General features: G+C 41.7%; 1 protein-coding gene across 1 annotated transcript; it reads left to right on the top strand.

Annotated features, from left to right (window-relative positions):
• Window positions 1-38: 38 nt before the first annotated feature.
• On the top strand, window positions 39-20,733 carry LOC139450120 (proton-coupled zinc antiporter SLC30A9, mitochondrial-like). The gene is made up of 18 exons (XM_071231772.1): window positions 39-98; window positions 1,337-1,475; window positions 2,485-2,736; window positions 3,120-3,219; window positions 4,093-4,185; window positions 5,467-5,537; window positions 5,912-6,009; window positions 6,864-6,919; window positions 7,307-7,409; window positions 8,075-8,130; window positions 8,930-9,065; window positions 10,180-10,219; window positions 10,939-11,010; window positions 14,059-14,269; window positions 14,742-14,804; window positions 15,313-15,439; window positions 16,532-16,645; window positions 17,221-20,733. Exons 2-18 carry the CDS (start codon window positions 1,361-1,363, stop codon window positions 17,263-17,265), a joined length of 1,752 nt encoding a protein of 583 aa, XP_071087873.1. The 5' UTR covers window positions 39-98; window positions 1,337-1,360; the 3' UTR covers window positions 17,266-20,733.
• The last annotated feature ends 4,809 nt before the right edge of the window (window positions 20,734-25,542 follow it).

The following is a 25,542-nucleotide window of genomic DNA, read 5'->3' on the forward strand; positions in this document are numbered from 1 at the left end:
TCCAATCACGCGAGACCACAAATATATTTATAAACAAAGATGGTTTCCCTAACGTGCAGGGTTATATGATGTGAAGAATTAGTTTGACTGCTGCAAAGGTAACTGTCAGACAATGTTTGAAGTGATCAATGGTAGGATAAACTTAGCTGCTTGTTAAATTTGTAACGACTATTACTGTTGTCTGTATGTCTATCAAGGTGACACTGGCTGAAGGAATGTCAACTGCCACTGCCGTATCAGACATCACCTGACAACCTTGGTTAGCAGAAGCGGATCAGTGAGCTGCCAGTGGGGAAAATAATAAATGACATAATAAAGACGAATAAATTAATAACAGCGCTTTATAGTTGTTAATCAGTCATTTCATTAGTCGTTCATAAATATCCAAGAAGGTACAGGCATAACATATAAGTTATAGATTTTATCAATATGTTCTCTTTTTTTCGAGGTGATCATGATCAGTATGGCAGTTGACATTCGTATTATCCAGCTTTAAACATGTATGATATGGAGATAATTAATACATTGTTTAAAAATATGGCCCTGAATCATAAGCATGTAGAGTTAAAAGTTGCGATGCACCATCAATAATAAGGTACCCTTGCATTGGCCGAGAGCCAAAGGTGGTCCGACAGTCAAGACACTACCCTACAATATGTCTTGACTGTTTAACCCCATCACAGTTCTCGGCTACCAGACACCTATCTGCCTTGTTTGTTAGATGCTGTTAATATAGTGGCATGTGACAAACATGACTGTTTTAAAAACAGGATGATGAGGCTAAAAATAAGCAGTAGAAATGATGCTGCTTGCATTTGTATGGTTTAATATTATTAAGCCTAAAAAATGAATAATTGAAAAGCAAAGCAATTAATGCAAATCAAACTTGGACATCAACTTTAAAAACTAACTCGAAAATAGAAGTTCCACAATCGCATGTGGTAACCTCATGAGTGACATCCATTAGTGCCACATTTCAACTAACACATAGTGTTTTTCATTGTCATTGGTAACTAAACACATAAATTATATATAAGGAATGAGCTCGTGCACATCTCTTGCAGAAATGGCTGAATGTGTCCAGAAAAGTGTGTTCTTGCCTTAATTACATATAAACCTAAATATACAAAAGCAATCATGCTGAGCATGATAAGTAGTTATCCTCATCATTTCTGGCACACTGACATTAACTAAAACATATGTCAACTAGTTGATGATACAGGTTTTCTTAAGTATCAGATGAAATATGCAGAATACAAGGAGCATGCACCTGTTCATGAATTGGTGATAAAAGAGATCAGCTTTCCACCAACCAGATGTTTCATTTATCCAACAGGCTCAACCTCATAACAGTCCAACGATGTTGCGACCGCTGTGTCATGAGGCTCAGTTGTTGTTGCACCAGGCTCTGCGATCTCAGCTGAGAGTTGGTGTGGGGCTTCAGCAGCGAAAGGTTTCTCATCACTTGTGTAGAGGTGAGGAGGCTGAGATGATCACATCTTCTTAACCAATACTACTGATGATACTGATCTGATAGTCAGGGTTGCAGGTTCATTTATGAGGTTTATTAAGTTTATTTTCAGTCCGTCATCGTTAACTCTTTAGAAGGGATATGTTGCTTTATTTCCTCGGGTGTTTCCTCATCAGTCTTGTAGATCACTTAACATCTCCAATTTGAGCTTGTGTCATCAAGACTTTCGTCAGTCAACTTGTGCATCTGTCATTGGGTCCATTGCCATTACTACCACTGAAACTTTACATCCCTTTTTCCTCAAATCCTCTGAACCTGTCAATGTGATTTTCACGTATCACATTCTTCATGCACTAAGTTACAAAGAAGTAAAATATTTGGTCTGTCATGCTGATCTACCTTGTTTACTGGTCAAAGATGCATTGCATTTGATCGTAAATTTTCAGACAGTTTTCATGTAATGTTCATGCCTCCGTGTTCTAGTGGTAGAGAGTCTGCCCGATGAGCGGGATGTCGAGGGTTCGATCATCGGCCATATCATACCAAAAGAAGTTAAAAGAATGTACTTGTTGTTACCCTGCCTGGCGTTTGACATTAAGGGGCTGGAACAAGTACTGGTTGGCTCAGAGTCAGTATAATGTGTCTGAGTGGGGTATTCATGTTACACTGCAGAATGGTATCTCAGTGGGCTAGCACCATAAAATCGGCATTAGTCTGGACTGGTACAAGCAGCATACACATACATACGTGTGTGCTTGCAGGTTGCTGTATAAGTGCAATGATCTTGAACGCGACGCTAAACCCTATTTCACCTCACCTCACCTAATGTACTGTTTATGTTTTTGGTGAGAATAGTAAGTGAAGTAGGGGAGCATCCATTAGGGGTACCATGGTTACTGTGATGTAGCAATCTTCTAAAGTACCAGTTTCTACAGGCAAACAAACATGAGAAAACTCCTATCCACAGTCAATGCCATCTGAACCACAAAATGCGGTTGTTATATTACATTTAGATTGTCAACGTCAGTTCTCCACAACACGCAAATACATCAAGAAAATCCAGGGCACCTGGTCCCAGACTCTTGCCAACCTTGAACGCCAGCTGAGCTCGAGCACAGGAAGCAAGGATGGACCATCCGAACCGGGATCTTCTCAGCCCAAGATGGCTGCCCCCGCTGCGGGAGCCCAAACCCCATTGTCTAGTCCAAAGTCTCCCGATGGCTCAGGGGATACAAAGTCATCACAATCACAGAAGGTTTTAAAAGGTAAAGTATTGTGCATGTTGTGAACAGAACACCAGTCTTGGTGTGGAATTTTCAGGTGTGAAAAACAATGTGTAGATACTAAACTGAAAGGGATTTTGAAATGTCTTTGTTTACCGTTTCCCATGTTCAACTCCCAAATCACTTTAAGGAGTATCGAGCTCAGCTTGGGTTACGTGATGCCTAGTGGTCATAGTCATGATAGTGGTAGGCATGTTTGAGCTATTCATTTTATTCAAGTGTTTCTCCCTGGCTGAGAGATCTCAATTGTGGTTACATTTCGGTTCAACAACAAGAGATTGCATTATATAAAATGCAGGATAAGTATATAAATATCAAATATATCAGATATTAATAATTATGGCTGTGTAATTGTTTACTTGTAGTTACGCCCCGAGCAAGGAAAAAGTCCATCGACTACAGCTATACCGGCAATATCTACATCCTCCCCGTCAGAGCCATGAATGAATACCTCCTCAAACCAAGGTGAGTAAAGAACATGATATAGTTGTAGGTGTCGTTTGTAAAGAAATTCTGGGAAATACAGAATTGATCTTCTGTAACCTGTGCTTGTTGTAAGAGGCAACTAATGGGATTGGATGGTTAGACTCGCTGACTTGGTTGATGGCTGTTATTGTGTCCCAAATGTGAGGTCAAATTTCATGAAGTCAAGGTGTCGTTTGTAAAGAAATTCTGGGAAATACAGAATTGATCTTCTGTAACCTGTGCTTGTTGTAAGAGGCAACTAATGGGATTGGATGGCTAGACTCGCTGACTTGGTTGATGGCTGTTATTGTGTCCCAAATGTGAGGTCAAATTTCATGAAGTCAATCACTGGATTCTCTGGCCCAGGCTCCATTTGTATTTTTTTTATTTACAGACCCCCATCACATAGCTGGAATATTGCTGAGTGTGGCTTTAAACAAACAAAGAGACTGTAATGAAATTCATGAGATACATTAGGCTGTCTTCGTCTTCCATGTTGATATGGCTACCATGGTTACAAGAGTTGTGAGGGGCGGTCGGGTAGCCTAGTGGTTAAAACGTTGGATCGTCATGCCGAAGACCCGGGTTCGATTCCCCACATGGGTACAATGTGTGAAGCCCATTTCTGGTGTCCCCCGCCGTGATATTGCTGGAATATTGCTAAAAGCGGCATAAAACCATACTCACTCTACCACTCCACTCTACAAGAGTTGTGTAAATATGTGCACCAGATAACTGGACCAATCTGTCTAGTGTAATTGACACTTGAAAAGATTGTCTTTTCTCATTTATGTGTATACATAGTATAAGGCTGCCAGTACCATCTTTGTTGTCCTCATGTCTGAAACTAAGCATTTGTCATTTCTTATCCAGTGATCTCGATGAGCTGCCAAAGTACTCACGGCGGAGTCCTTATGAGACAGGGCCAAAGATTGTTGTGTATCTGCGCTCGGACGTGGAAGATTTGTGAGTTTTGGAATTAGCTAATCTTGTATTTATCCAAACTGCTATATTTGACTGTGAATGATTTTGTAAGTGTTGTTTGTCATCACCAGGTAATACTGTTCTTGTTTGCTTAACGCCGCGATATGACTGGAATACTGTTAAAAGTGGCATTGAACCCAACTCACTCACTCACTCTTGTTAGCTTAAATAGAAATTGTTGGTCCCCCAATGGTTGCCAAGTCCGGTGCCTTCACAAGATTTGCCCTGATCATTATTTTCTTAGTCTGCCAGCACTTTTCAATCTGTTATCAGTACAGATACCAGCATTCACGTATTATCACGTTTCACAATTGTAAAATATCCATCTGTTGATGTACTACCCATTCTTGTAGTTGTATTTTGAGAATAACTAACAGTCTTCATGAAATTTCACATCATCTGACTGAGTGAATGAGTGATGCAAAATCCAAGCCTTTGTACAAATAATCTGTGATTTTTTACAGGTTATTCTATGTATTGTTCTTTGTCATTTTAACACAGAAAATGAAGAAAAATGCTTGAAATGTCAACCCTCCAATGTATACAAGAGAATTTCACTTAACATGATGAAGATTATTGTTCAATTGTGATGTCTTGAACAATGAATAACGTCCTAACATATTGTTCTCAAAAATGAAACTACTCATTAAGATCCAGGTTAGAATTGGTTTTGAGCAACCTATGCTTGTCGTAAGAGGCGACTAACATGATTGGGTGGTCAGGCTCGCTGATTTTGTTGATGCATGTCATCGTTTCCCAATTGCATGGATCGATGCACATGTCAGTCACTGCATTTTTAGACTCGATTACTTACAGACCGCCTTCAAAAAGCTGGAATATTGCTGAGTGTGACATTAACCAACAAACAAACAAACAACAATAACAATAGTGAAGCAGCATGACATCATAACGTTTCAACTGACCAATCGGGGCAGTCGGGAAGCCTAGTGGTTAAAGCTTTCGCTCGTCACACCGAAGATCCGGGTTCGATTCCCGACATGGGTACAATGTGTGAAGCCCATTTCTGGTGTCCCCCGCTGTGATATTGCTGGAATATTGCTAAAAGCGGCGTAAAACCATACTCACTCACTCACTCAACTGACCAATCAGCATGCAGAATGTTGAATATCACTGAAATGCAAATGTAAAATTACCATGAAGTTGTGACACTCGATATTTCTACTGTTGGGCCAATGTGTGCACTATTGGATGTGACGCGTAGACTAGTTGTGGTATACCGTGTGTGTGTGTTGGCCTCCACAGGGCCGGGAGAGTGTGGGGCAGCCTGGACAAACTGAACAAGGAGAAACACAAGCTGCTGCAGGGGGACCGATGTGAGTGTAGAGCTGACGTGGAGACTTGCCAACTCGCAACCTCAACATTACTGCAGTCTATTTCATTATGCATCACAAGTTAAAGTCTGAATTTCTGTTAGTCTACTTTCAAGGTTTAAGGATCATGATGAATCTGAAAATAGCTACATAATTACATGTTTATAAAGTGTATTCATCTTATTGCTGCTTAATTACATGTTTATAAAGTATATTCATCTTGTATGTAAAACATAAGGAGTTATGTAAAAATTAACTAATTGGTAAATTTTATGATTTGATTTTTTAGATGTCCAATTGTTGACTAATATGTCAGATTTAAGAATTAACCTTTTTTAGAAACAAGATTTAAGAGTTGTCTCCCCTTGTACATCTAGATGACGTGTTTGAGATGCGACGCCTCATTGACCAACACAAACTACGAGTAGCAGCCATGTCAGAAGATCGACCTCCCACTGACAAAAATTACACAGTCGTTAGTCTCCTTTTTCCTCCTAATCCTCCTTACTCGTCACTTACTCGTTTCTGTTGTAATTGTGCAGAGTTGTGTCCCTTGGCTGAGCTAGGATCTGCTGGTCATGAGTCCTAATCCCAAAGTATCAGTTATGATTCCCATGGTTGCGGGTTTCACCTCAGTGGCAAATGTCTACAACCTGTGTCATTGTTTGGCTAACTTTAAGAACTTTATTTTCCTTTTAACAATGGGTGAGTATTGTTTTATGCTGTTTTTAGCAATATTCTAGCAATATCACAGCGGGGGACACCAGAAATGGGCTTCACACATTGTACCCATGTGGGGAATTGAACCCGGGTCTTCGGCATGACGAGCAACCCCACCGCCCCTTTCCCTTAACAATAAGTGAGCGTGAAAGTTGCGTAGTATACAGAATTAAATCTACTTGAGTAACATCATTGAATACACGATGATCATGTTCAAGGGGGACTAGGCTCGGACAAACTGACAGTACCAGCACATTTGATCCAAGTTGTTCAGACAGCACTTTCTTTGCCACTTGAATATAATTTTAGTATGTATGTCAATGAAGCTGATAATGATTTCCCTAATTACACAGAGACAATGTTTAACTTCCACACAGGGCATAGTTTCATTGTTGAGACCTTGACTTAAAACTGCCAAAAGAGTGTGAGCATAGTCCCTCTTTACTACAATGGGTTACTTATTAATACTGTACCTGTGTTGATGTTGTCACCTTCACTCCAGATGGAGATGCTTATATGTCTGTAAGCCTGGTAACACTAAATACTGCTGCTTATGTAAATATTTAGGTTGTGTACATTGGTAGGATTATTTATTTGTTTATTTTTCAGAGGGAAATATTTTTGGAGAGTGGCACAGGAAGAGTTGTCATGTCAGCAATTTTTGTGTAAGTTTCAGGATAATTTTGTCGTCTTCCTGCCCTTTTTATTCAAGTTCTTGAGTCCCCTGTAATCTTTGCTTGTTGTAAGAGGCAAGCTGAATGGATTAGGTGGCCAGGCTGGGTGATTGTGTGGACAGTGTTCATATTATCAATCACAAGTTTGTCTGTACAAGGCTCCATGATTTACAGGCTGCTGTGGTATTGGCGTGACCACATCATAATCTTGAGGCTCTTGAGAGTGATGTTAAAAATCTGGAAAAAAATAATTTCAACTGTTTTGAGATAAGCATGAGATGATAACATTTTGTTTAGATTTTAGTCTCCATACTGATCATGCAGAAAGGTTCTGTCTAGACATGCTACAGCTAACATCATCTGTTGTTGTGTTTTCAGTAATGCTTTGAACAGCCTGATAAAACTTGTAGCATGGATCTTCACAGGCTCACATAGCATGTTCTCAGAAGTCATTCACTCAGTGGCCGACACAGTCAACCAGGTAGGGAAATATTGCTGTCGATAATCCCACATCGTCTATACTGTCCACCAGGACCCCGTTCCTCAAAGCGATCTTAGCGCTAAGGTGATCGTAAGTGTCATACTTTAACATAGGCTTACGATCATCGTAGCGCTAAGATCGCTTTGAGGAACAGGGCCCTGGTAGGCAAATATTCCTGTCGATAAACCCCACATCGTCTATACTGTCAACCAGGTCGGCAAATATTGCAGTCAATAATCCCCCAATAGTCATTACTGTCAACTAGGTAGGCAAATATTGCTATCGATAATCCCCACATCGTCTAAACTGGGCATGTTCCTCAAAGTAATCTTAAAGTAATGCTGTTCAGGTCTTAACTCACATACTCACAGACTTTAGACAGTTATGTTCTGAGATGGAACCGTGGAAGGTAAGTGTTGGTGTAAGTGATCCTATGTAGCAGGTGTTTTACACAGTCTTATTGGGTAATGGCCTCTGTAAGTAGTTGGTACGACTTCAATGGAAATGCTGTGTTTGTGATTCCTGAGTTTAATGTTAAGACACAATGAGCTATGCTGTAGACTAATGCAGGGATAAAATACGCCAACAAGTTACAGTTGAATTTGTCAGTTTGTGATTAGGGTCATCAGGTCTGCGATGCCTCGAAAATATTATTTCCTATTCAGGTTATCCTGGCCTTCGGGCTGTACCACTCCATGCAGAAGCCAGACTCCGACCACCCGTAAGTAGGATATAAACATCTAAAATCTGCATCACCTTGGGCTTTCCTCCAACATCAAGCTGACACGTCGTGGTATAACTGACAAACTGGTCAAATGGGCATCAGACCAAACTGGTGAACTCACTCATGAACCTATGATGTCACCATAAGATATCAAGTTTCAAATGTCAACTGCATGTAAGCTAGTGAGTTTGGTTTAAAGCCTCTTTTAACACATTTATCGGTTATATCATGGTATGATCATCTTGATGTGGGAGAAAAGCCAGACATGATAGTTTTTTTCTTCGGTGAAATACATGATGATGAAACACTCTCAGAGGTCTTATGCAGATCCAACAACTGCTGGGACCTCCCAGGGACATTGAAACTTAGGGACTGGTCAATTACCTTTAAGGGGGAGAGATTGGCGAGAACTGTGTCTAATTTTGCTGACACCCCTTATTCCATTTATGCATCACCCTTGCATGACCCCCACCCTATACTAAATGACCAGTCCCTGAATAATGTTCTAATGTTATAAGGGGCGGTCGGGTAGCCTAGTGGTCAAAGCTTTTGCTCGTCACGCTGAAGACCCGGGTTCGATTCCCGACATGGGTACATTGTGTGAAGCCCATTTCTGGTGCCCCCCACTGTGATATTGCTGGAATATTGCTAAAAGTGGCGTAAAACCATACTCACTCACTCTTAGTTATAATCCATATCTTATTTATTTTAAAAGATAGAACTGTGTCATTTTTTCACCTTTTTTTATACTCCCAGTCAGATGACTGTAGCTACATCCCTGCTTTGTCTGTTGCAGGTATGGGTTTGTCAACCTGAGACATATTTCATCCCTGATCAGCGGTGTGGGCATCTTCTGCCTGGGTTCAGGCCTGTCCTGTTACCATGGCATCCAGGGTTTTCTCCATCCAGAACAGCTTGGCTCTATGTACTGGGTAGGTCTATGTTCAGACTGTCTTGAAACAGTGTGCCTGATGTTTGTTTGAAGTAATGGAGAATGCATGAGAATGACGACCATGACGAAGGGGCAAGTTGTTCTACTTCTGTAATCAACAGATTTGAGAGATTACTCTAACTTAAACCTTGTTGTGCTTCATGTATAATTTCTCTAGCACTGTGCGTATGATCTACTTGTTAAAATGCAAGTTCAGAATGGCCAGTGAATTCCTGGCTCAGAATCAACTGCAACAACAATGATGTAATGATGTAATCATAATCATTGAAAATTCTATCTTCTGTCAATGCATGGGTTGTATAACATGATAACATGTATAAGGCACTCTAACTCTCTGTTTTGAGTTATGTCCCTTAGTTATGCCAGGATGGGATGGTTGTGAGTTAGCATCATGCTGATGTGTTTTTCTGAAGTGGTAAACACTTACAATCAGTGTTCGAAATAGCACCTGTCCATTTGTCTCAATAAGCTGCACGTCTAGAATGAGGGCCTGAAGAGTTTAGTCAGGGCCTGCAGCTTCTAAAGTCTACGGGTCCTGATGGCAGCCTGGTATTTTCTTTGTATTTCAGACACTGCCTACAATCAATCCATTTCGCCTTTCCTCCCACATCATGCTCTGAAAAAACTGAATTATTATCCATAGTGACGTCAGCTCACATTGTTTACAAAAATGTACCCTGGCCAAAAATCAAAATCTGGTCATATAGACATATACCCTTTGTGACTACTGCATATCGCTGAAGCCACTGGAAGATTTAATTTGATATGTGTGCGTCCAGTTCCTTTATTGTTTTCCAGACTGCGGATAAATCAATCAGGTCATACTCTCCTATAAAATCCATATAATATTTTCTTGCAATTATATATTCCCGCAGCATGGAAAAATTTCTAGTACCAGTGAAACTTTAACAAGGATCAGCTGAATCAGGTGTCAATAAGCTGACCTGGGATTAAATTAGTTCATCTTCATCTAGATATAGAAAAATAAAGAAAATTCAGCATAGTGTTCAGAGTATTTCAATGAATGCGTCCATTTTTGCAGTCCAGCAGCATGAGTTGAGTACAGTAACCATGGTTACCTGATTATATTCCAGGCTCTTGGGACTTTAGCAGCTGCCTTTGTTTCTGAAGGAGGTGAGCCTACTTGACATTAACTTTTGCAGACAACATAAGTACAGTACGTGACTGACAGTATTCAGTGGTCAAGGGTGTTCATGGCAATTCGAGTAGTGACTGAGGTTAGGGTACACAGATCAGGGACCAGCAGTGAAGAACATCTCTCAGCTGTGAAATTGTTCATCATCATACTTGTATTGTTATTCTATCAACCAGTGGGCTCAAGCTTCTTTTCCTGCTATAGTACCTCCATAGTCTTGCAAACTAGGGTGAAACCCTGTTCACTCACTTGACTAAATATGGCACGAAGGAATTGGTAAAAGTCTGATTCTGTCATGTTGGTAATGAGTAGGCTCATCTGTAAAAGTGTCCAATATCTTGTCCACAGTATCTCAGGCAGAATGACTCATGAATCTGATAGTCCTGAAAAGATCTGGGTAGAGAATAGGTCTTCAGCAACCCATGCTTGCCGTAAGTGGCGACTAACGGGATTGGGTGATCAGGCTCGCTGACTTGGTTGATGCATGTCATCGTATGCCAATTAAGTAGATGGATGCTCATGATATCAATCCCTGGATTGTCTGGTATAGACTCAATTATTTACAGACCGCTGTCATATAGCTGGAATATTGCTAAACAACAAACAAACGTGAGTATCATACATGGGGGTTAAGCAGCAAGGATCAACATTGGGTAGAGTGTGTGTATTGGAAGTATAGAAGGTTATTGTGTTTCAGCAACGCTGCTTGTGGCTGTGAACCAAGTGAGGAAGAAAAGTCGAGCCAAGAACATGAGGTTCTGGCAGTATGGTAAGTAGGATTGGGCGTCATGTGGCTTTCTTAGGTTAAAGGACAATAGTTAAAACTCCTGTATATAAGATTCTCTTTCAGATTAAATCCTCCTTGGGGCACTTATTGCATTTTCCTTGCTCAAGAAAATCTACATGACATAGTTGTAACCATTTTCCTCAATAAAAAATGTTACCACACAAAAAACTTCGTTTTTGTATGATATATGACCACCCTTACGGGGCCTCAGCCTCCACGGCACGTCACGCCAGGGGAAGTAACTCTCACCCAAATCTCTTTCCTTATGTCATCTGAGTAAGACAGACGTGCCTGTTTTTTTCAAGACAAAAAAGTTTCAACAGATTATCGTTCGACAAGAACCATGGCTGACCAATCTGTATGTATGGTACATTTCTTTCATTGCAAAGGCGTAATACCTCGCATTGTAAAGTTATAGACGCCACGTGTACGGTACCTTTGAATTCAAATGGCCGCAATGGCGTCCATATTGAGGTGCCACATATGATAACTGTAACATCAAGGCCATAAAAAACGGCTTGTTTTTTTTGTTATATCAAACGGCTTTGGTCTACAATCTTTTCCTTTACATAAACCCAAGGTGGTGTGTTAATTATAATTAAACTACACTTACCTTTTTTACGGGGTTTTTACACCTTCGCGTGTAACACGCCCACTTTGGTGTTATAATTATACTACGACATTGGCTATTAGTATCGCGTAACAAACGCATTCTAAATTACGCCTTTGCTTCTAGTTTCACAATTTATGCACGTATCTTTCCGATCTTTCAATCGCACTGATACACTTTAATACCCTTCCCGCCTACCTCAGAAATTACGGTCTTTTTTACAGACCTTCAAACTGTGTACGGGGTTTTCAGCATCCATTCCCCCCCAATACAGGCATGAAAGCTGCCTCAAATGTCTGGCGGAGGACGGGCATGACAATGGGTCATGCCCGATCTGTATTGCCTTCACCCCCCGGGCTCAGAAAAAGAGACAATTGGATCTCATGCACTCTAAGGGTCTCTTGAAGGTGGGGTCGAATATAAGATCGGCTAAGACCGTCTCCCCCCCCCCCCCCCCTTCTAAAAAGTAAAAAAAAGGTAAAAAAAGCAGCAGAGACTGTCTCCTCCTTCTCCCGGGGGAGAAGGCTCTACCTTTGGCGGACATCTCTGCCTTATTGAGGTCGCAGATGGCATCGATGATGGAGGAGGTGAAGTCTCAGCTCCGGCAGGTGCTGCGGACCGAGCCTTCCCCTTTGTCGGCGCTGGACGCGGCTTCGAGACCTCGTGATATGCCCGGCGTCGGCTGAGGCCGGCCACTTGGTCTCGGGGACGATCTCAGACCGGGCTTGCAGGACCTACTTGCTTTGCCATATAAGATGGGTGCCACCCTCTTCCCTGGGGCTCAGCAGGTGGTCCGAGAGGCTGCGCAATTGCATGCCTCCATCAAGGATTCTAAGGCCTTGTTGGAGGTACCATGCGTTAAACTGCGTAAGCGGACCTCTCAACTTGACTCCTCCTACACACGCCGGGTCAGAAGTCCACACCGGCTTGGAAGCAGCCACTTCCTTCAGGTAAGGGTGCCGGGAGGATCAAGAGAGGCAGGGGCCGGGGCAAGGCAGCTGGTCAAGTCAGCAGCCTTTTCGCGGGGCCGGGAACCCGGTTCCCATTAGCGCCCGAAGAGCCCCAGGCGGACTCACAATCGCAAGTTATCGCAGTCGTTCGGTTAGAGTAGTGGCTACGTCACAAGCGTACGCCGCGGCTCTGCCAATTGAGGAGATCTGCTCCGCGGCTATTTGGAGCCAGCCGAGCACGTTCATCAAACATTACCAACTCGACAAACACTCAAGTGAGCGTGCTCAATTTGGTCAGTCAGTTCTCCGAACTGGGCCAAGTTCTACATCTCTAGCCGATTGAGCCTTCGAGATTTTAGACCACCCTCCGGTTATACTGCTCAGTAACGGTCCAGATTATATCTTCTGCGGTCGATAAAAATACCAGTCCTTACTACTCGATAATACTCGTATTTGCACACACACTCCTTGGATTCACGGGGACCCTCTGGCCTAGCTCAGCGCGGGTTTATAGTCTCTCGTGATCTACGCACCTATATCACTTGTTTCAAAAAGTGGAGGGGGTGTCTCGAGTTCTCGATATGATAAGCCACAAATAATGTCTCTTTCATTGTATATGGTCGACCACGCCCTGTCTCTAGACCCGCCTTTCGACGGTGGTGCCTCACAATAAGGTTGGTTCCATTTATCTTTTTTATTCATTGAAATAATCAACATACGATGTATTTATGCACGCTTGTTGCTGACGGATGCCACTTCCTAGATTATCTTTATGAGTCTATCTTGATGCAATAAGTGCCCCAAGGAGGATTTAATCTGAAAGGGAATTTTACAAACCTGTAGAGGTTATGAATTCTCTGATGAAATCCTCCTTGGGGCACAGCCACCCACCTCCCCACATTCCGTCAGCATTAGACATATGGAAAGTGATTTCGCTGAGAGTTGCTTCCCCTGGCGTGACGCGCTGTGGAGGGTGAGGCCCCGTAAGGGTGGTCATATATCATACAAAAACGAAGTTTTTTGTGTGGTAACATTTTTTATTAAGGAAAATGGTTACAACTATGTCATGTAGATTTTCTTGAGCAAGGAAAATGCAATAAGTGCCCCAAGGAGGATTTCATCAGAGAATTCATAACCTCTACAGGTTTGTAAAAGTTTAATGCATCATGATCACCTGATAATGACAACAAAATTCATACCAGTTCAAAAATTGATACCACACCTGTCATAAATTATTGAATTGACAATTTGGTGTCAAGTTTATTATGATAAGTATGGATCATAACATGTTGTATGTTTTTCTTACTTTTCCATCTGTGTCAGGGTGACACCCAAACACTTACGTTACCCGCTTTACTATCCAAGATGCATTCCAAGTCTGTACAGCAGATGTTACGGAAGACGTAAAGTTCTGTTGACAAGGCTGGTGCATTCCGAGTCTGATTGCTGTGTGACCTGTCCATGTTTCAGTGCAGGGTGGGTTTGACCCCAATGTGAACGTGGTGCTGCTCGAGGACCTCGCTGCCGTGGTCGGGGTAGGCATAGCAGCGGCATGCATGGGCATCACACACTACACCGGCAACCCCTTCGCTGACTCCCTCGGGTCCATGTTGATTGGTGGCCTTCTCGGGGTGGTTGCTACGTTTATTATCACCACAAACACAGAAGCACTGGTTGGCAGGTACTGTAGATTTTGTATCCTTTGAGATGTGAAATTGATTTGATTCAATACTTTAGCTGATTGAGAGGATTATTATCCCCCGCCATGAAGTGAAAGGGGATATAGGAATGGGTGCTTTCTGTCCGTCTGTCCGTCACATTTTGTTTCCGGAGCAGATATCAAAAGCCATTAGAGATATCTTAACCAAACTTTGCACATAGGTAGGTCTAGTGGTGAACTGGTGCCTTTTGATAGTTTGGGATTTTTTAACAAATACTTTTTGAGTTTCCATGGCAATGACTTTGACTTAGACTGAAAATGGCGGTATTGCTTTTTTTTCGGCTTAGATCTTAAAACAGTACAATATGTCTTGCCTTGAGCACAACCAGACATGTCATATTGGCAGGGGATATGAGTATTTCAGGCTTGTTTCAGTATTTCTTTATAACTGAGACTGTCTGGCTTGCTTCATGTTATGTGTTTCTGTTTGCAGGTCCATCCCACAGACACTGAAGCAGCAGATTAGCCAGGACCTGGAGAGTGACCGCATGATTAGGTGGGTGTCATGTCATGATTAGGTTTGTGTTATCACTTGGTCAGGTAGGTGTTATCACATGATCAGGGAGGTGCTATATCATGGTCAGGCGGGTGTTATTACATGGTGATATGGGTGTTATTCCATGGTACACTTAGTGTTATCGCATGATTAGGTGGTGTTATCTCATGGCCAGGTTGGTGTTGTCACATGGTATGGTTATTGTTTTCTCATGATTAGGGAGGTGTTCTTACATGGTGAGGTGGGCGTTATCACATGATCAGGGAAGTGCTATATCATGGTCTGGTGGATGTTATAACATGGTGAGATGGGTGTAATTCCATGATACACTTTGTGTTATCTCATGCTTAGGGAGGTGTTCTTACATGATCAGGTGGGTGTTATCACTTGATTTGGTAGATATCAGCACCATATCATTTGACGTTAGTATTTGTTTAGTATTTGTGAAGCTATTTGCCTCAGGTGTGCTTAACATTTGATTTGAGACCAGTTGCTTTCCCTTCTGTAGGTCGCTTCATGATGTGAAGGCCACTGACATGGCCGGCCAGGTGAGGTTCAAGGCTGAGGTGGATTTTGATGGAAGGGAGATAACTCGTGCATACCTTTACAAGCTGGACCTGGAGCAGCTGCTTGCAGTGCGTTCTCTTTGCAGTATTAAGACTTGATGTTAAAATCATCTTCAGAATTTGGAAAACTGTGTTACCGAAAACATTCAATGTAGTGTGGTTTTATAATTCCTGTTGAAATTGGTTAAAAATCGTCTTTCATGCACTTGTTAGAGATGAAACGATACAGCAAGGTCATGATATTATACGTATCGCAATATACATAATTACATAAAATCGCATGGAAAGGTCTTGACTATAAATATTTCATAGCAGGTTCAAAAGGAAAAGTTACCTGTAGACACATTAATTTTGTTGCGGCTATTTTTAGTAGTGAATTGAATTTCAACACATTTTGCAATTTTTTGACTGACAAAAACGCCAGGGGTTCATTAAACAAGCAGTAATGTATTTCACCTTATTATCAGCTTGTATCGATACAGAATCAGAAGTATTGTGTATTGTATCACCACATGAAAACTCACGATGCACGATGCACCAATGTATCGTTTCACCCCTAGCACTTGTTAGAAAAAAAAGTCTGTAAAACTATGATTGTTGTCAGTTAGACGTAAGCTGTGCGCACATGGCAGAGTTGCACCCATTGGCTGCTGGGGTTAGCTTCATGGGTTCACAGATTCTGCCCCATTACGATGCTTGATAGTCAGCTCCTGTATTTATGAGACCAGTGAAGATCTGGGGTAGAATAGGGCTTCAGCAACCCATGCTTGCTGTATAAGGCAACTATGCTTGTCATAAGAGGTGACTAACAGCATTGGGTGGTCAGGCTCGCTGACTTGCTTGAAGATGCATGTCATCGTATCCCAATTGCGTGGATCGATACTCATGATGTCAATCATTGGATTGTTTGGTCCAAACTCGAATATTTGCAGACTGTCGTCATAAAGCTGATATGTTGCTGAGTGCGGCATTAAACAACAAAGAAACAAAAACAAACAAAGTGTATTTATGGGGTCACCAAGGTGGTAAGATATTTGAGCTGCATCACATCGGGCTTTCCACCCACATCATGCTGACACAATGTGACACAAGTGAACTACTGATCTGCTAAGTGTGTAAAAGACGAGTCACCGTACAGTATTGTGTGTTTGGTGCCTGCAGGAGATGCGCGAGCTGCAGAAGGTCGAGGACGTGGAGGGCTTCATGTTGAACCATGGAGAGAAGATCATTGACCTCCTGGGGGAGGAGGTCGACAGGATTGAAAAGAAACTCAAGGTAACTAATGCTGATACAAAGTGTCCACAGTGAACAGTTTTGGATAAAACTAGATTCTCTGTACCCAGGAATTCAGATCGGGTACCCTTTCACTACATGGGTACATGTCTAAAGCCCATTCCTGGTATTCCCCATCATAATATAGCTGGAATGTTGCTAAAAGTGGCGTAAAAGCCAACTCACTCACTACAAATTTGTACCAAGGATTCTCCTCAAAATTGGTAATATTCTTCGAAAGTTGATAGTCTTGGAAATCTTGGCGGTGGGGTAGCCTTGTGGTTAAAGCATCTCCTCATCCAGCCGAAGGCCCGGGTTTGATTGGTACAATTGGTACAATGTGTGAAGCCCATTTCTGGTGTCCCCCGACGTGATATTGCTGGAATATTGCTAAAAGCGGCGTTAAACCATACTCAAGCATTCTTGTTCTAAAATGACCAGGCCATTTATTGAGGAAAATCTCTGCTCTTTTCACATGTTTTTTTCAGCTGAATTGTTACATGTATGCACATATATCATGACTTTTATCAAATTTATGTCATTTATTATGATATTTTCAAGACAAGCTCTGATTGCAGAAAACCCATCCCCAGTTGAGGCATGTCGACCTGGAGGCGTTATGAGACCAAGGGCAGATAATCTAGTCAAAAGTGGTTCAGCAAGAGGACATGTGCAATCTTAGACCGCCCATTCCACAAAGCATGAAGCCAGTGACACATGTCGTACATGGTGCCTCCACCTGGTGCTTGTATCAGTGGCACCACACTGATCCAGATGGGCACACTCACCTCAATCCCATAAGTCACCTCGGCCAGCGTTGGGGGTTTTGGGGAATTCATATGGAACTACCAGTAGTTTCTGTCATGTGACAGTCACATGACAGAATACGATCTGTCTGCAATCTTGACACTAAATTAAATGTTGGAATTTGGAGGAATTTTTTCCCGCAAAATTAAATAATTTTTTGCCTTTCCCGGTAATTTGTGTGAATCTTACGATAAGCTGTTTTGTGATGTGTTATACAACTTACTACACAGGGATGTTGTGGTACAGAATGCAGTGGTGTGGTCACTACACTGGGCTGTTCAAGGTGTGAAGTAGGCAGCCATAACAGCAGAGTGGACCCAGAGAGATAGTGAGGGGACCACACTGTTGAGAAGGTTCAGCTGATGAAATACTCCCTCACAATATACTTCAACCTATGCCCACTTAGGCTAGGGGCACAGTCTTCATTTTGACTTTCTCAACAGCACCTTTTTCTTGCAAACTCAATGTTGTTAAGGGGGTATTAAGATTGGATCGTCCGATTGGATGATTAAGGAGAGAGAACTGACAAGGCAAATGACAAGTTTTGAGGCTATCATGATAAATATTTATCAGGACGGCTACCAACTGCAATATATGTAATATTTACCTGTATGCCAAATCTTGTGCCATAATTGTTGTGGTTCTCACTTTTGTGTTAAGTCTTGTTTTCGGATTTTCTTTTCTTTCTGGATTCTCCCGATGATGGAGATACAACACAATACAGCACTGCAGGGAAAATAAACCACGAGTGGTACAGCTAATATGAGATATCAACATTGTGTATAGCCTCTTTAAGGATGTTGATAAAATGTACACGCTTTAAAAATATTTACCCAAATTTTAATAATGATGACTCTCTCAATAGAATCCTACCTCGGCAATGTCGAACAAGTCCATTTTATGCACAGATGGGTATTTCCTGCATATTCTCACAATCCTTACGTCGATTAGCTGTGCCTGTTCTCCCAATGACAGTCTCCCGCTTTTGGCTTTTGGATATGATCTTTCAGCCATCGTGTTTATCTGTATGACCCAGCTACATCTATGGGGAACAACTCACTAGATACTCCCCTCTCACAGATAAAGCGAGCGCATGTTCGAATCTCCAGGAATTACATCGTGATAGAACATTGTTTTATAGTGAAATAAACCACACTTCATTCTTCATTGTTCTTTACGATTTATCGCATAGCTATCTTATATAGTCAGTTAATGCCATTGCCTCTGGGAGATTTGTATATGAATAAGAGATGTTATTATGCAAGGAGAATAACTGTTTTATACAAAGCTAGTAGGCTACTAGTTATTTACTTCAGTTCATGTCAGTTTTTGAATAATATGTAGGCATTTGAAATAATCACACTTTTTACTTTCAATCAAATCAGATTTTGTTATATGTATTGATCATTGATATTTACATTGGTATGTTCACACACACTTCTCTGTGTGTTCTTTTAACTTATTTATTGCGTATTGATGCAGGCATTGAAAATATTAAATATGTAGTTCTTTCCATGCTAGAATCAATGCTTACCGGCAAAGAGGAATTATTGGGAAAAAACACACTTCACAGCCAGAAATGAGTTTGTAGATGGGGGTGTCCGTATTGATGCATCAGGATGCTTGTCCAGCCCATGTTATATGTTTCTTTCACCTCTTTCATTAGGCTGTTTTGGGTTGTTGAAGCCTGCAACAACAGGTGGGGAGGTGAGGGGATTGCACAGTTACGTTGTAATGGTAGTTGTTCAAAGGACATGAAAGCATTTAAGGACAGTTGTCGATCAGGATAGAGGACCAGTAGATGTCCACACAAGACTTTCATGAGCAAGTGCAGGGGCACTTTGGATGTTTGCCTTCTCCCGATACCCTTTTGCTGTGAAGGAAACGTTTTGTAACTATTTCTGTGATTGAAGTGGCATTATCTAAGGTGGTTGTACGTCACAAGGAAGTTGTTGTGGACATAGTGGAGTCTTGTATGTGATGTGAAGATACTGTGCCTGGTATTCCAGGAACCATTCTGTTGCTTGTATACATGGCTGCATTGCCATGATCGTTGCTGTTTGTTATGGATGCACATCTACGCCAAAGTACATACAACTATGCATGACTTAGAGTCCTCCCTAGCATTGCTGCAGGGATCGCAGATAACTCTTCCTTCATATGGGTGTAGTGATCAATCTCAACATTCTCCTAATTCCAAGCATGTTCAATCGCAATTATCTTGCAAAATTTTATCTCCATTCTGTTGTGTTTTGTTTGTTTGTTTAACACTGAACTCCACAATATTTCAGCTGCATGATATCTGTAAATAAACACAATTCTGTACCAGATAATCCAGTGATGACATCATGAGCATTGATCTACGCAATTGGGATACGATGACATGCATCAACCATGTCAGCGAGCCTGACCACCGGATCCCGTTAGTCACTCTTCTGACAAGCATGGGTTGCTGAAGACCAGTTCTAGCCTGGAATCAGGGAGACATTCCATTACTATATATACCCAGGACCAGTTCACAATCCTCTACATCACTTTGCCAGTAACAGAATTTGTCTTGCAATTGAGTGTAATTTGATTGGACGGCTGTGTCATTTGAATCAGACTCAAAACTATGGTAGTGAATGGACTCTGGTACATGTATTTAGCTTCATGGAATGGAGATAATATAAGGGCTCCTTTCAGCTGATTTTGAGAAGTGAAGCTGCCATCCTAGTTGTAAAACAGACTAGCAAAGACTATACGGACAAAAGTACTGTTTGGTTAGTAGTGTTGAGGAATGTCGTGCATTGTGATGTAATGATGCCGTGTTCATTCCTGTGCCGTTGAAGAGCTTTATGTGTCTTCTTTAAGGCCAGACCAAGTAACTGTTTGACAGATTTTCTAACTGAATACGAGTGAGAGAGTAACTGAAATAACTGAAGAATTGACATTTTATTTTGAAAATATTTATGGATGATCAGTGTAGTTGTTTTATTTTCCTCAGAAACTTGAGTTAGAACAGCACTTATTTCACTATAAATATTTTTGGTGGACAGACTTCTTTGAAAATTTGGTTTAACACTTGCTGAAAACTTTGTTGTATGTTTGGTGTAATCCATGAAACGTGGAACATGGTTGATCTTGTCTGATCATTGTATCCTAGAAAGTACTGCTATGTCTGTATGTCATGACCTGTTACCAGTGGAATTTTGAAACAAACCTTTCTCTCCTCCCCAAACCACAAATGCATGTAGCTGTTTCTTAATTTTGTAATTTTATTAATTGATCTCGGTCTTGTATGAAAGTTTACTGATTGCATTTTTTATTTATTTTCTATACTATTAATGATGCTATGTATTATAAGTCTCCATGTGAAATGTGCTTGTTATGGAGTTTTAGCTTGTTGCCATGTCATATATCCATGTTGAAAGTGACCATACTGAGATACATAAAGGAGAGTACTGCATCATGTCTTTGTGTTATCATTCTCCAAGTACTTTAGGAGCAGTGGGGTAGCCTAGTGATTAAAGTGTTCACTTGTCACACGGAGGCCTGGGTTTGATTCCCCACATGGGTACTGATACCCAGTGGAAGTTTTAAAAAACTCAACAAAAATTATGGTTCATATCTGGTTACTTATTGAAACTCAAATTTTCACCATATTTACATTAACCCACGATTTCAGAAACAATTTCTAAAATCACTATTTCCAACAGTATTAATATTTGACTACCGTATTTTTTTGAGTATAGTGCGCACTTTTTTTCCAAAAAACACAGCTGCATTATACACGAATTAATGAGTTTTGATGTTTTTATATTTTAGCACTTATTTGACTATCACAAAAACCTTCATTTGGCTTTATTAAAGTCCTTTTTTGACTCTATAAATTTTATGCAATGTGCCCAGATTTGACACTGTTAGAGTCAGCCAACGACAACCAACGGCAATGTGGCTGCTCTCTATGAAAGCATGACTGAAAAATGACAAGCCCAGTGAAAGAGCTCGCCGCGGCACGCCTTTGTGCACACAGCCAGTGCACCACATGCTGCTGTCCTGAACACCACCACACCTGAACAAATGGTGCGGTCATGCGTTTGTTTTCAGTGTTTTGGAATGGTTTGACACCTTCTGTCCAGGTATAATGTGTGCAGCCTATTCTGGTGTTCCTCACCATGATATTGCTGGAATATTGCTAAAGCAGCGTAAAAATATACTCACTCAGCAAGTAGAATAAAGCTGAAAGTATGACCAAGTACATTATAGCTAAAAGTATGTTGTTAACTCAGTACATTACAGCTAAAGGTGTGTTAACTGAACAAGTACATTACAGCTAAAAGTGACTCGTGAAGATCCGGAGTAGAATAGGTGTTCAGCAACCCATGCTTGACATAAGAGGCGACTATCGGGTGGTCAGGCTCGCTGACTTGGTTGATGCATGTCATTGTATCCCAAATGCATGGATCGATGCTCATGATGTCAATCACTGGATTGTCTGGTCCAGACTAGATTATTTACAGACTGCCGTTATGTAGCTGGAATACTGCTGAGTTTCTTTTCAAATATGTTGTTTGTTTGTTGTTTAATGCCACACTCAGCAATATTCCAGCTATATGACGGCGTTTTGTAAAAAATCGAGTCTGGACCAGACAATCCAGTGATTGATATGATGAGCATCGATCCAAGCAGTAGGGATATGATGACATGCCTCAACCAAGTCAGTGAGCTTGACCACCCGATCCCATTTGTCACCTCTTACGACAAGCATAGTCGCTTCTTATGGCAAGCATGGGTTGCAGAAGACCTATTCTACCCTGGATCTTTACGGGTCTTCAAATATGTGCACTATCCATCTTAAGACTGTAAATGTAGGATAAAACATGTCCTTGGGTTTTTATGGAATTTAGAAGGTCCATCTCATACAAAAACTGAGAGGATGTGTTTTATTTTACTTTTAAAGTGAATGAAAAGTCGGAATGAACATTTATCAAACATTTTATTTTTCAAACGTGCTTTCCATGAACCTTAGGAAATGGATGTAAAATATCTCTTGCTTGCATAAGGTTCTTGAGAAAGACATTCTTAAAAGCATTGAGTGCCTCAGTAGCCTAGTAGTTCACTCGCTTGGCTTTTGTCAGCACCATACCCCTGCTCGTGGGTTTCACCGAAACGGTAAACATGTGGGACCTGTATCACTTCGGGCTTTCTTCCCACATAAAGCTGACATGCTGTGATATAACTGGAATAATGTTAAAAGCAGTGTTAAACTCAACTCACTCACTCACTCACCACTCCTCACTCACTCACTCACTCCCTCACTTACTCACTCACTCACTCACTCACCACTCACTCACTCACTCACTAGGCTAAGGGTAGAAATGTTGCCAGTTCCAACCACAGAAATAAAGAAGACATTTGATTTTACGTCAATCTGCACATTACCTTGTATATATTGTTCAAATACAAGAGGGGCGGTCGAGTAGCCTAGTGGTTAAAGCGTTCGCTGGTCACACCGAAGACCCGGGTTCGATTCCCGACATCGGTACAGTGTATGAAGCCCATTTCAGTGTCCCCCGCCGTGATATTGCTGGAATATTGCTAAAAAAGGCGTAAAACCATACTCACTCACTCACTCACTCAAATACAAGATCCCTGGTATTATGGAGACATTACAATATCACTGGAACTTGTATACATATACACACAATCTCCAGGGTGTTGTCACATCCCTGTATATGAGGTTTAACCTTACTGGAGAACCATAGGATCATGTCACTGGAGGTTTATAATAAGAATGTAAGAGATTTTGAAATCATAATGGAAATTGACATCACTAAGTAATATGATGACATCTCCACCTCAATCATTTAACTGAATTTAAATAAAATGTGTAATATAATGAACTGCAAAATTAACGTCACCCTAAGTAACATTGCATGAAAAGATGTCATTGAAATATTTGGCTAATTATTGTCAAGGTTTCAAAAATTTAACATTACCTTGACCGGAAAAATTAAATTTGATGATAAAAAAAAGAAGATGACAATAAAACCGATCACCCAAACGCATCACGGCAACGGCCATGGTAACCCGATGCATGTGAGTTCCGTGCAAATTGAAATGCACATGCGTTCCCCCATTTCTTGCCATATAAAAATCCACCCGCATCAGATAACATTCATTCGTTATTGAATTGCTACCACATGCTAAGATTGACAAGAAATCGGCGACACCAAGCCCTTGGACGATTGCAAGCTGGACAAACCGCCCGGCATGTAGCCAATGCATTTCAAGTCCACTTTATATATACTACTCAAAATTTGATAAGGATCACTAGGTGATATGTGTGTAAGTTACCACAAACATAACAAAAGACATGACTCTGACTCAGAAACGTGTTTAATCATGTTATGAATGAAAATTCATGAACTTGTATCAATATGGAATGTTTGAAATCTGCAAACACCAAAAGGCATTTCATTAAAAAAAGTTAACAGCAAACAAGAGAAAGAATAACACAGTTATGAGGGATAGTCCATCATTACACTTAGTCGATGAAGTGTCAATATCGAGTATGACCTCCCCTTGCATCAATGACGGCCTGACAACGTCGAGAAATGCTGTCAATAAGCACCCGGATGTTCCCAATGGGAAGGTTGTTCCACTCTTCCACGAGGGCATGTCCGAGCTCTGCCAAAGTCGTGGGTTGTGCTCTACGGCGTGAAAGGGCAGCCTGCAGCATGTTCCAGACATGCTCCATCGGGTTCAAGTCCGGCGAGCGTGCTGGCCAATCCATGCGGACAATTGTCTCCTGCTCAAGGTACTGCTCAACCACCCTGGCGCGATGAGGACGGGCGTTATCATCCATCAGGATGAACTCAGGGCCAACAAGCACCAGCGTAGGGTCTGACGTACACATCGAGGATCTCATCCCGGTACCTCACCCCCGTCATTGTTCCTCTCTCCAGGACATGAAGATCTGTCCTTCCATCTCTGTTGATTCCACCCCAGACCATGATGGAACCACCACCATAACGGTCATGTTCACTGATGTTGGCATCATGGAAACGTTCATGTTGTCGTCGCCACACCCGCTGCCTCCTGTCTGTAAAGTCCAAACAATACCTGGACTCATTGGTGAACAGAACTGGAACCCAATCGTTCCGTGTCCATGTGACATGATCTTCAGCCCATTCCAATCGCTCCCGCCCGTGTCGAACAGTCAGGGGGATTCGGACAATTGCCCTTCTCGAGTAGAGACCTGCATTGTGAAGACGATTCACCCCCGAGGCGTTCAGGAGGTCGTTACGTAGGCTGGTTGCTGTCCAGAAGGGATGACGTCGTGCCTGAAGAGCCACAAAATGATCTTGGCGTTGGGTTGTCGACCTCTGACGACCACCCCCATGTCGGTGTGTTGCTGTACCAAAATTTTGCTGTCGGGACCAGGCCCTGCTTACAACGCTCTGGCTGACGTTTAGTGCATTGGCAACGTCACGTTGTGAATAGCCAGCATCAAGCATTCCAATACATCTGCCTAGTTGTTCTGTCGTCAGGCGACGCCTTACACGTTGAGGGGGCATTGCGTAGATAAACGAAGTGTAAACACTCAATTGAGTTTAAAGTTTCAGAATGAATCAGACACCGTTGCCTGATTGGAAATCGTGCAATGGTAGCAAAAGCATGAACTGTGATGTGAAACGCATTTCCCATGGCATGAAATGCACGTGCAAGTGTGTTGGAGACGTTTTTGATTTCACTTGAACACAATATTGCCAGTTATGCAGTTATTTTGTTTTTTTATTAAGAAAAATATCTCCGATCCTTATCAAATTTTGAGTAGTATATAATAAGTACCATATACAGGATCGATCCAACAACGGTACCAGACCACCAAAACTACAGATGGCCGGTCACGTAGTGGAAGACCAAGGGTCACTACCAGACGTCAGGATCGTCAGATTGTGCGACAGTATCTTCAAGATCGCTTTGTTACTGCTACGGAAACTGCCCGACAAACCACGGGGACAAACCAGCGACACATTAGTGCGGACACCGTGCGTCGACGAATGACGAGCAGACACCTCCACTGTCACAGCACAACGAGGACCCAT

Source organism: Haliotis cracherodii, unplaced genomic scaffold, assembly GCF_022045235.1.
Source record: "Haliotis cracherodii isolate W230 unplaced genomic scaffold, xgHalCrac1.p SCAF_8, whole genome shotgun sequence".
Classification (NCBI taxonomy): Eukaryota; Metazoa; Mollusca; class Gastropoda; order Lepetellida; family Haliotidae; genus Haliotis; species Haliotis cracherodii.